This window comes from Python bivittatus, unplaced genomic scaffold (genome assembly GCF_059951505.1).
Source record: "Python bivittatus isolate LINGU-HERP-01145 unplaced genomic scaffold, Pbiv_v1 ctg000340_np1212, whole genome shotgun sequence".
Classification (NCBI taxonomy): Eukaryota; Metazoa; Chordata; class Lepidosauria; order Squamata; family Pythonidae; genus Python; species Python bivittatus.
Window position 1 is genome coordinate 19,145,059 of NW_028277056.1, and position 12,800 is coordinate 19,157,858.

The window sequence follows — 12,800 nt, forward strand, 5'->3', positions numbered from 1 at the left end:
AGAAGGTGGAAGTAAAATGGTGGGTTTTTTTGCTTAGCAACTACGTCACTTCACTTAACAACCAAAAGGGAAGTAAAAAATGGTCGTAAGCCCATTGTGACCATGTGATTTTTCCGCTTAGCAACCATGGCACATAGTGACTGAGTTGCCGATCCCAGTAGTGGTCACTAAGCAAGGATTACCTGTACTTCATCTGTACAACTGAACTACAGACAAGTTTTGAAATAATGTGTGTGCTTGGGATGAATGGAGGAAACCAACTTAATTGATTCACTGTGTGACAACAGCTGGTGCAAGCCTAAACTTTTTCTGTACAAAGGAATTCAGATTGAAGCTGGAGGCAGAGGAGAAGCTTATTGCAACATCTGGAGTTCAAATGGAGGTGCACTCAATATACTAAAGTGAGCCTGCGAAAGTATTACTGTATTAAGATTTGAATTTATATGTTCTAGGATATGCCAGATTGCAGTTATGAAGACTTGGAGGAAAATTGTGAAATCAGTCATGAGGTAAGGTTTAATACTAAATCAGTATTATGGTAGTCATTACTTTATCTTCTTAAATCAACTGTGTTAGAGTCCTTTTGTTACCCTGCTTAGCCAATAGCATGTTATCCATTACAGTTTGTTTCATAGCTTCATGCTTTGTAAAATGGAAGAACCATAGAGATTGCCCTGAGTTTATTCCTTGGAGTAGTGGGTTCAGGGATTTGTACATACATGTGTTCACACGTACACATGGCAATAGTCTACCAATTAACTACATTCCAAAAGTCCCATTTCCCAGTATTTAAAACAGCAGAGACGTTTGCTGCTCCCCAGATAAGAAGTCAATTTGAATAGGCAATCTGTACAGAACAGTGTCCTGGACAGGTTGTTCCCAGTACCCTCAGAAGTGCTTCTTGGCATTCTCTAGGGCTGTTCTTGCAAATTGTGCTTGCAAATTGAGTCCTGACAGCTTGCTTATTTTAGGAATTACTGATGTCTGAAGTAGACACTCCCCTGCTGCCTCCGTATACCTCACCATCGTTGCCTGTTCTTGGAGAACTCTTTCCAGTGAAAGTAACACACATTGTGTCACCGAATGAGGTATCATGATTAAAAATGTTGAACAAGCACCATCATTAACAAGTCTGTTTTATTTACCTCTGTTCACAGAAATAGATTTAAGTATTTTGTTTGTATTAGAGTGTGCTTTTAATTGACCTAGGTAAAGCAACTTACCTTGCATCCAGAAATAATTTTGTATTTTAAATATAGAGTTGTGTGTATCATAGACAATAAAACACATAAGGACAACTGTCCTTCTGACATTTTGCTTGGGAAGTTGGTGGACTATGTACTGATGAATCTCTATTTGTATATATAATAAAGAAGTACTGTGTACTGGAGAAAAAAACAAAACATATAGACAAAAAATAGTCTGCAGGTGGATATTATATTTTTGGATAGGCATGAACTACCAGAAAGCTGGTCACACCCAAAACAACTTACACGCACACCTTGCTTGAATGGTCTAGTCTAATAACAATCTCTTGAAGGGAAAATGATTCAAAGCATGCTAAGAGTTTTTCCACATCTACTTAATCCACTTAAATGATGAAATTTGAAAGTTTAGTTTATTTATGGAAAATGACTAATAACATACATTATCATAAAAACTATAACAAAAAAATAAATTTAAAATTCAATATATGACATCCTTTATATACAACAATACACAATACAATAATTGTACAACTCCATGCCAAATAGCAGTGGCAATTGCACAGAATTTTACAGCACCTAAATTTCATCATCAGCTAGGAGAGCAGGAGAGGATTTTTCCTCTAAGTTTCTATGGTAATTGGACAAAAGATGTATCTGATGGAATAATAAATTATACACACACACACACACACGTACGTACACACACACGTGTGTGTATGTGTGTGTATATATTTTACATTTATATAAATATATAAATTAATATATAATAAACCGCCCAGAGTCACTTTGTTTGAGATGGGTGGCTATATAAATGTGATATATAAATAACAGGGAGAGTCTTTCCTACTCTTTTGGTGCATGGCTTCTAATTTAGAGAAGATACTCTCAGTGCATGGAACTTCTTTATCAGGTTCCATTCAGGGCTAGATGAGGATCAGCTTTCAAAGTTGTCTAGGATTAAAGATACCGTATTTTTCCGACTATAAGACGATACTTTTTTCTAAAATCCTTATGCTAAAAATTGAAGGGCGTCTTATGCAAGGAAGTAAGCCGAGGAGAGAACCACGCGGTTGCAAAACTGCTCATACTTTGTCTATGCAAACAGGTTTCCTCCAATCACGAGCCTCCAATCACGAGTGAAACTGCCCATACTGTCTCTGCAAACAGGCTTCCTCCAATCACGAGCCTTATGTAACTGACGTCAGCTGATGCTGAACAAATCAATTGGAGGAAGTCTGTTTGCAGAGACAGGCAATTTCACTCGTGATTGAATGTAATCAGTTATGCAAAAGAGCATGGAAATAGAGCTGCAGAGAGACGGTTTGGACCTCCCCCCACCGAGTGTATCAGGTAAATGTTACCTAATTACTAAATAAAAATGTGTTCTGCACTATCTTTAAAATATTGATTTCTTAATTTTGGGTTGGAAAAGTGGGGGTCGTCTTGTACATGGGGGCGTCTTATTGATGGAAAAATATGATAAGTTAAAGGACTTGAATATTTCACCTGAATATTCTAGCTGCTGTCTTTCTCCACCCCAGAAAAACCTCCTTTAGTCTGGAGGAAGGATGCTAGAGCACAAATAAGGAATGTGAAGCTGTTCAGCTCCAGAGTGAAAAAGGTGCTCCTGAGGGAATGTAGGTGTGCTCAGTCCAGCAGCACCTTAAAGAAATGTAAGGTCCCACCACCTCATTAGCTCAAACATACATTAGCTCAAACATATATGGCTGCCCTACAAGTGCACCGATGTCCCCTCTGAAGTACCTTTTCCAATTCAGGTCCTAATAGTTGCACATCACAAGGAGAAATATAAAGATGAGTGAGAGAAGCTTATCCTTTGCAGAGGATCCCGAGAGACACTTTTTTTTTTTATCCCACCTTTATTATTTTTATAAATAACTCAAGGTGGTGAACATACCTAATACTCCTTCCTCCTCCTATTTTCCCCACAACAACAACCCTGTGAGGTGAGTTGGGCTGAGAGTGAGTGATTGGTCCAAAGTCCCCCAGCTGGCTTCATACCTAAGGCAGGACTAGAACTCACAGTCTCCTGGTTTCTAGCCTGGTGTCTTCACCACTAGGCCAAACTGGCTCAATTTCTCATGCTCAAATTCACTAGCGTGACATTTCACCCCCCTTATTTTTAAAAAGTCAATGTTTCACCCAACTCAGAGTGGCATATCTAAATATGTATATGTATACATGGCAGCCAGTGCCATGTTATTAACTTTCTCCTAACTCAGTGGCAGTTGAAGGGCAGCATAATATGATCATAGCCTTATAAGAATTCAGGATGCAGTTAGGAAAATGTTAACAGAAACCCGCACATTCCTCTGTGGTCTGGAAAATGGGCGGCCAGAGAAGGGGTATTACAAAGAAACGGAAGAAATCTCCACTCGAATGAGATAAAACAAACTGAGTTCTAAAATAAAAGTAATTGAGTAATTGAAATTGTAGTAACCTGATCTCTTCTCTGCTAATAACTTAAGGAAGGATGACAATTTTGTTCTTGATGAAGTTGGTTGCTAGGAGTTTGATCCATAGATACATAACCCAAATCATGAGTGTGATTGACTGTAGCTTTCAAAATAGAGCCTTCCTGAGAAGCTATGGTATAGGCCATTGCCATCAGATATTCTTGTTTCACCAGGATTTGATTTTTTTAAAAAAATTCTGCATTGCTAGGTTTTATTAATTGCATTTCAGCTATTTGTGAAACTACTTCCCCTTCTTTTGGTTAAAAACAGGAAGGCTATCTGTGGAGACAATATTAGATCCAATGTTCTTTGTTTTTATATAAACAAACACATTTTTAATCTTGCAATCTTTGAATACAGATATTTTCCCCTACCCCAGGTGTACATTTCCATTGTTCAGTCAGACAGTGCCAGCCAACAGAGAGATGTGGAGGACAGAGCAACCAGCTGGGACTCTGAAACTCTAGATGAAGCCTTGGCTCAGTGTAATCAGAACATAGAGACTATTCCATTTCTAACTGATTTTCGAAAAGGTATAGTCCTTAGAAGCTAAGTAAATAAGTATTTAATAGTCTGCATTTATCTGTTTTCAGTTGTATTCAAGATTGGTTAACTCCTGTTTGCTCAGAAGCCTGAGAATCATGTTTAGTTTGTATGATCTCTTTTCCAAAGAAGCTCTTTCACATGTATGAATATAAAAGAGCCGTGCTGGATTGGGCCATAGGCCCACCTTGTCCAGCATTCAGAAGCACACAGTGGCCAAATGGAGAGATTTGGGAAGCTCACAACCTCCTCCACTGTCAATTCCCAGCAAACCAGTACTTAAGGCATGCTGCCTGTGATTCAGGAGGTAGTAAACAACCATCTAGTACAAATAGCCATTGATACCGTGATTTTTCATGGAACTCTCGAGTTTCCTTTCAAAACCAGCCAAATTGGCTGATATTACCACAAAGAGTAAATTGCAGCCATGTCTAAGAGAGCCTTTTGACAGGTTGCCAGTTGTGCCCATTCCTGGACTGGTAGACTGTGCTGTCTGCCTGTCTGTCTGTCATCTTCCCCACCATTTCGACTTTCATTGTTTGCTGTTCTAAAGTCAAGCATGACTGTATTGGATTTGCTTGACAAGCATCCACACATTGAAGGTTTCACAATTATGATCACTGTTCCCAGCAGTTCAGTATGTTTTAGGTCCTGGGCAAGCATTGTGTCTCCCTTGTTGGCTGGTTCCCCACCTTTTAGTTCCTGCCTGAATTTGAATGGATGACCCTAAGTTCTCACTTTGCAAGAAGTTTGTAAGAAACAGAAAACCTATGTAATTTCCTATTAAAATTCTTTAAGAACACTTAGATGAATCTTTTTTTTTTTATCTTATATTTAGAATTTGCTATTTTTTTTGCCAGAGATTATGCTCCTTTTTGTTCTTTTCATTCTTATTTGAACAAAGCTTCCATTTTTTTAAAAAGAAGCTTTCTTCCTTTAATAGCATCTTGACCATACTTGTTAAACATTCTGGTGTCCTTTTAGATTTCTTAGTATTTTTCCTGATCCAAGGCATATATTCTAATCGAGATTCTGTTATTGGTTTTGAAAAGTCTTTAAGCACTCTGGAAAGAATCCATCATGATAGTCCTGGTTCAGCATCCTATTCTAGAACACACAACCACTTTAAAGGCAGGCACCAGCGTGCACCACAACTACCAATCCCCCTAGATTAGATGGTGTATGATGTCTACATCCTTCACATAAATCAGCCAGATTGGCAACCTGTCACACACCCATCTGTATGCAATTGAATCTCATGCTATTAGAATCCCCCAGAGGTATATCCATAATGTGTGAGGGTACTTATTTGCCGTCCAAGATCTAGGTACCTTCTAAAAGATTCTTTTCATCCAGTTTCATTCTTTGTGATGGCCAAAGTGTCACAGTTGGAGTAGGATACATCTATCTCATTTTCAAAAGGCTGTCACCAGTCTCTTTCTCTCCATGTCACTTTTGTTAAATTGTCTTGGCCTTAAGGGAACAAATTTGCTTCTAAAAGCCAGCAGATTACACTAATCGCTCATCCATGACTTTTCCAGCAGCAAGACAGTCGTATAGCACTCAGTACAATATAGTGGATAGGACCCACACCCTTTCCCTCCCATATCTGTACCTAGGAAATGCAACATCCCCTCTCCTTTTGAGTTTTATTTCTTACTACAAATATTTTTTTTCAGTTAGAGCACTAAAAACAAGAAAGCTATCATCCTTCTTTGTCTTCAGATTTTGCTGTGTTTTCTCTTCCTCTTCGCTTTTCAAACTGCAAGTAAGGAATTGTTTGCTGAGCTAACCTACAAAGAAGAAAGCACAGCAAGATCAGAATTAGGAGATCAGAGACAATTAGTGCCTTCAGGCTAAGCTGCCAGGGAGATCCCTGTTGTGAGTCTTCTAGGCAGTTCAGATTACTTTGGAGCCCACTCAGCTTGGCACAAGCCTTCAATATTAGCCCTTTCTCTGAGGCTCTCTCCATATTAGCATTGACAACAAGACCGAGGCCAGTATGTAGCACTCATGCTTGGCCCTTTCTGGCTTGCTGTCAAAATGCTCCAGCTCTGCCTCTACTTTCCCAATCAAAATTGAAAGCACTCCTTTGCTCACCAGATGGCAGCAAGCGGCATTAAGTACTGCAGTTATATTTCTAGATAGCTGACGGGCTTGTGAACTAAGCAAGTTTCTTTTTGTACTCCTTGGCAGTAGATGAACTTTTTCTCCAGAATTGCAACTTCAAATTTTTCCTTACATTTTTTTTGCTCTAAAATAATAGTAATTGCTGAATAAACAAACCTGGACAAATGATCTCACTTGAATAGTTTGGAACTATCAATCTACCATTCATTTCTACTTTCTTCTTTCAGTCCTCTCATGCTGTCATCAGGATAGCCAGTGCCAAAGACATCCCATCTAAATAGCAAAAGAGTTGGATCCTAACCTGAGTAGAATGTTTATTCCGTGACATCTAATCAAACTGGCCTTATTTTGGAACTGGGAGAAGCATTCTAGGGGCTAACATACCAAAATTCATAGCAGGATTCCTATATTCTGAGCAAGTAGGAGGAGTTATGCCACCTTGGATAACAAGCAACTGTCCATTAAGCATCATTAAGCATCAGCATTGCTGATCGTTTTAAAAGGAAAATTCAATCCTTTCTTGCTTTGCAAGCACAGTAGGAAAAAACAGATTTACAAAAGTCAGTTATCTGTAACTGAATATGCTTTTGGAGCAGGCCTGTTCCATCTGATGATGAATGCTTAACTAATTTAGGATTCCTAAAAAATAATGTTTAAAGCTGATCTCTAGTGTAAACTGTTAAATATTTCATATAAATTGAATGGCATGCTTTCCTTGTAGACATGCCTTGCCTCGCAGAATATAGAGATGGTTTGTGGTATCGAGCAAAACTCATTTCAGTTAATGAGTTCAGTCCTCTTTCAGTTCTGGTGGAATTTGTTGACTATGGATCGACTGAAACATTGCCCACAAGCAGGTAAACCTAGAGATTGCTCTTTTTTCAAATTGCTTTAATCAAGATTGATAATTCAAAAACTAGAAATATTGCTCTACAGTAAGTGTTACTGTTTTAGATTTAACTACCTAAGGTTCATAGATTGTCAGCTTGTATGTTTGACTTGCTAATCATGTCTCAGGTTACGTCAGATTCCTCCTAAGTTCATGCAATATCCTGCTCAAGCATTCAGAGTTTTGCTGGCTGGATTTAAACCTGCTTTACATGATTCAGCATCAGAGAGAATTCCGTATTGTCCTGAATGGAGCATAGAAGCATTATGGGCCATGATGGACTCCTTCCAAAGCAAAAATATCAGTGCTTCTTCAGTGGTAAGCCTTTCTTTATCTTTGATTTATCCTACCTGTTCTGTTCACCTGGGAACTGTATATTCCTTCTGTATATAAATCTCTCCATTGATGCTACTTTGAAGAAATAAAATCGAGGTGGAGATTAAAAGCCAGAACCACAGTTTAACTCCTTGATAAGTAGGATTTGTACTCAAAGCTGAAAATGTTTCCTTTTCAGCTTTGTGAAAGGTGGCACAAAAATTTTAAATTTATAGTATAGTGGGCAAAATCCATTGTTTCTGGTTGGGTGCTGTTTCCTTATGTCTGCACCGTGTGGTGAAGCACAAAAGGTAGGGCTTGAACTGCCGTTGCCACCTTCCAGACTTGCAAATTGCTACCTAGATATTTATCACCGTGTCAATAGGAAAAATTCTCCCCAAATTCTTCAAGCAGACAAGCCCAAAAGTATATCACTGCTTTATAATGTTTTGCTGAATCTTGTCTGGTAAGCAGACAGGATTCAGATAGTGAAAAGGTGGGATTTCTTGTCTGTATTGTACTTGTTGTTTGGAAACCTTGATGTTGTTTCCGAAACTTTACTTTTGTTTTGAAACATTTTGCTTCCAAGACACATTCACCAGAGCATACTGTATTTTTATATGAAGACAGACGCCTATTTCATATGAAGCTTGTGGAAATGGGATTTGCAGAGCTGAATCAGTGATAGGTAAGCATGCAGTACTAGTTATTATTTATGTCTTTACCAGCATTAAAAAAAGCCGCCTGATCTTGCTGAAAACTTGCAAAATTTAGAAAATAAAAACTTTATTGAATGGATCCAACTGATTTTGATGAAAGTGATTTTTTTAAAAAAAATATTGGAATTACTCTAGGAAATGCTTTTAAACAATGTGTAAGCCCTAATATTTCTAGGAATAAATAAAATAGCAATTTTAATTTTTTAAGAAGTCAGTCATAAAATCAGCCACATATGCAGGTGGACTTAAACTGAAGGTGCAAAGAATTTTATCTACAATTCAAGGGTGGGATAAGTGGAGACCACTTGGTTACTACCCTGAGAACCTTTTTTCCATGTTGCATATATGTCTTTATATGCTATTAGCAGTTCTGAGTTAAAGTTTCTTGGCATGCTGGCTTACAATGGATCAAAGTGAAGTTTGATAAATTAGTGAGAATATAATTTATACTGCCTATCAAATTAAGCAACAAAAATGAGTAGGATGCAAAATCTGAATCTACCAATAAAAAGAGAGATCCTGTTTGTCTGAAGCATTTTTAATTTTGGAGTATTTGGACTCATTCATGAAATAGTCAAATATTTTCCTCAGCTGATTTGAAAAGATGGAATAAGCAATGGTAAAACAAAATATGAGAGGAAAATATCAAAACTTTCGGTAGAATTCTGTGAATAAGGCAAATATCTTACTTGTATTCCTTTTTGAGCAGTATTTAATGAGGTTTTTCAAATTAAGCCTATCTAGAAACCTTAGCTTGTTTTCAGTGAGTGGTTGCTATTTTAAATATTCAGTCATGAGATCAAGTACACTGCATATGTTGACAAGTTGTACCATCATAATTGTAGACATCTAGAATTGGGTTCTGTTATCAAACTTTGTTCTGAGAAGTCTTAGATCAAATGAAAACTTGCTTTCCAGGGAAGGCTGTTGGAAAAAAGAGCCCATCAGAAGTGGTGCTGGTGGAGAAAGAATAATGGAAAATTAAAAATAAAGGAACAGAAAAAGAACATTGAATTAAAGAGAACAAAGCAGGAAAGGAAATTTAGTCAAAGGACAGATGCTAATTTTATATGTGTGAACAATAAACATTTGGAAGCAGTTCAACCAAATGGTCTCTTTTTTACAATTATTACTGCAGTAAGATAGGGACTCAGTAGCAATTCCAAATAGATGCTGTTCACTGGAAAGTTTGTATCTTTAGTTTTACATTCCCAGGTGTTGAGACAATGGGAATAATACTGTTTGTTGTTTGTTTGTTTCAGATGTGGATGACCTTGGTTTAAAAAAAAATGATCAGTGGTTTTGTATTAGATTTGCATTAGATTTATATTTTTTCCTACATTCTAAGAATTCTGCACAGAAGTGTCAATTTTTTGTTACATTGTTCAAGTACTGAATGTTGTTGAAATAAAAATACTTGGTTTTGCATCAAAATATCTTTATAGCAGTTTGTTTTATTTGATAAGTAGGGTTAGGGAAAATTTTTTAATTTGAACTGCTTTGAGCATGGAACTTCCTGCCTCAAGTGCAGAAACTGCTGCTTCAAATGCTGGCTGGGGAATTCTGGGAGTTGAAGTCTACACATCTTAAAGTTGCCAAGTTTGAAAAACACTGATCTAAATGCTCCAACCAGAGAATGATTTTTGAGATGTCAGTAAAACAGCATTCCAGAAATCATCTTCCCTGATCTAACTACTATGAGATCTTTTAATCACTATTACTAGCAATTTTGCCGTGCTATATTTTTAGGCAGTCTTTTGTTACTGTTCCAGTAGTTCCCAATTAATGCAGATCATCTCCACTATATCATCTTTTAGAAATTGTTAGACTACCAAATACAGGTCAGCAGTATACCATCTGCAAATAATTTGGCACCCATGTCCCTATAGAGGGCAATCTCCCAAAATTTTGGCCAGTTTTAAAAATACATTTTTCCAACTGTACCAGGTAGTTCAATTTTTCTAGGCTTAAACTAGATTATTTTCCCTAGCCATCATTCCAATTAGAACACTTGCTTCTTTATTTTAAAAGCTGTATTGGAATGATGTAATGTAATAACACTTTACAATTTGGAATTTAGATTTCTGTACACTTGGTTGCTGGTTGGCTTGAAACTAATCTCAGAGAAGGGTCATAAAGCTTCCTTATCAATTTAAAGTGAAATATCAAATGGAATGCCACAGATTTGGTTCTAAGACTTGTACTCCAAAATTTGTATTAATGGATGAATAGGTGGAATGAATGTATATCAGATTTTCAGGTTACACAAAACTGGTTGAGTACCTAATACAAGAGAACCAGTTTGAAAATAAAAGTTAAATTTACTAGACAAATGAAAGACCTAATTAAGAAAAAAAAATCAAAGCACTGGTACACAGTTGGTTACACAAAGAGAGTTGTAATTTATAATTCATACTTTTTTAGGTTTCATATTTCCCCAGTAATAGGAAGTCATAGTTCTATAATATTCTGCATTTGTCAGACTTCTCCTAAGGTACACTGTCCAATTTTGGGCACCATATGTTAAGAGTAAAAGAAATGAAAAAATGCAGAGAAGGGCAACCGATCATCATGATTAGAGAACTGGTAATTAATCCCTGTGACGAGGACACAAGGGTGTTTAGTCTCAGAAAAAGGGAGATTATGATAGCATCTCTTCACATGCTTAAAAGTGCTATGGAAAGATTAAGATTTACTCTGTGCTGAAGTCCAGGGGAGGTTTGATGAACTGAAGACGGCTCAGCAAAAATGGAGCCAACAGCTGTGGCAAAGATCAAGGAATTGGTGAGTAGACCGGTTACTTGGAACCTCTCTGGATAAGGAGTGGACAGGAGATCACCCACCCGTGCTCTGGATGGCAACTCCTCATGAATTTTCTGCAGATTTGAGCGTCGGAAGATGATGGGGTCGGCCATCTTGGTTGTAACTGTGGTGGAGACTTGAAGGACACTAAGTTCTAATCACTTGGAGATTGCCTAAGCTATTAGAGACCTTTGAAATGACAGGTTTGAAAAGTCTGTCTGAAATTCATCAGGTGAATTTATTTTAACTCTGAACAGAAGAAAAATTAATTACAAACTTAAGAACTTAAAGAATTTGAAATAAACAGCAAAAAGCTAAGAAAATTGTAAACAGATTAAGGGTCCAGATAAATTTGGATTATTGACTTTTGCTATAAGATTTTGCAATTAACTATAAAAAATAAACAGCCTCTTGTGGGAAACAGATTGATTTTGGTTGTCCTGACAATTTCAAGTCATAGCAAAAGGTAAGTGATGACTTTAGAAACAACACTAGAGGGGACTAAAGATTTTAAGGAGAACAAAAAATACAAAGCCTGATTGTAGTTAATACTGGGACTTAATGATACAAAATGTTGTACCATTGGAAATATTAAAGGAGATCAAAGAATGGAGCCAGAAGTTATTAACTACAATATCAGTAATAATAATAGTAATGATGTCTGTTTCTGTGGATAGACTATGTCTAAAAGATGTTAATGAAGGAATGACAGACGTGGAACAAATTTTATCTGATAAGATAAATTACAGAATGTGGAATTACAAATGACAGGCCAAGAGAAAGATTGGGGAAAGGACACTTTACTAGATGTACAAAAGAAACTGGCTGAAGCTTTAAAAATTAAAAGGGAAATACAAATGGTAAACCAAGAGAATGACCTGGAAAATGTTTTCTTATTGGATCTACAAAAGAAATTTGTAAAGCCTTGAAGAAATCTGTTTGATGGGATAAAGAAGAATTGAAGAGAAATCAAGTCCTACAACAATATTGAATTAAAGATTAAGACTGCTAGAAGGAAAAGGAAGGAATATAAAGTTTGTTTACTTGATCAAGGTTAAAATAAGACCTTTTTTTTTTTTTTTGCAATGTTCTGGCGATCATTTATGGACTTTTTGCTGACACCAGGATTGAAAAGTTGATGTTTTATGGATTTGATTATAAATAAGGGATGGGATATGGGATGATGAAATATCTGTTTACCCCTATAGGGGGTGATGAATTATTAAATTTGTTTATACTTGTGGTGAAATTTGGAAGTCACTTCTTTATATACTTTTCTTTTTCTTCTTTCTCTTTTCTTGCATTTTTTCTTTCCGTTCTCTTTTTCTAAATTTAGTTTGTATTAGTTGTTACTGTTGTAATTAAAATTCTTAACAAAAATTTTGTTTGAAAAAAAAAAAACAGACTTATTCTATGGTATTCCAGAATGAAAGTTGTAGCATAATGGTCTTTAATTATGTGAGAAAGATTGAATATTGGGGAATAATTCCTAAAGGTGAGAGCAGGAAGTTACTTCTGAATCCTTGAAACTGTCACATAGAGGCTGGGCAGTTTTTAAGTTGGATTCCCATGCTAAGCAGAAAGGGATTTCAGAATATAAATGGACCCTTTCACCTCCATGATTCTAATTCTTTCATTAAGTAAAAGTTTAAGTTAGTTAAATTTAAATTTGGTCACAGCCTACAAACAAGAGTAAGAAATATGCAGATCCTTCCAT

At 36.6% G+C, this 12,800-nt stretch overlaps 1 protein-coding gene across 6 annotated transcripts in view; it reads left to right on the forward strand.

Annotated features, from left to right (window-relative positions):
- Positions 1–12,740, forward strand: part of RNF17 (ring finger protein 17) — a 66,351-nt gene extending 53,611 nt beyond the window's left edge. For 2 of the 6 annotated variants that reach the window (XM_088140646.1, XM_088140651.1), the window contains 7 exons: positions 453–509; positions 972–1,088; positions 4,065–4,218; positions 7,080–7,215; positions 7,376–7,565; positions 8,152–8,250; positions 9,544–12,738. In XM_088140646.1, coding sequence (XP_087996772.1) covers positions 453–509; positions 972–1,088; positions 4,065–4,218; positions 7,080–7,215; positions 7,376–7,565; positions 8,152–8,247 — 750 coding nt within the window. In that variant the 3' untranslated portion in view covers positions 8,248–8,250; positions 9,544–12,738. Of the gene's footprint in view, positions 1–452; positions 510–971; positions 1,089–4,064; positions 4,219–7,079; positions 7,216–7,375; positions 7,566–8,151 lie in introns of all 6 variants that reach the window. The other 4 variants (XM_088140649.1, XM_088140650.1, XM_088140647.1 and 1 more) reach the window with 4 other exon arrangements.
- The last annotated feature ends 60 nt before the right edge of the window (positions 12,741–12,800 follow it).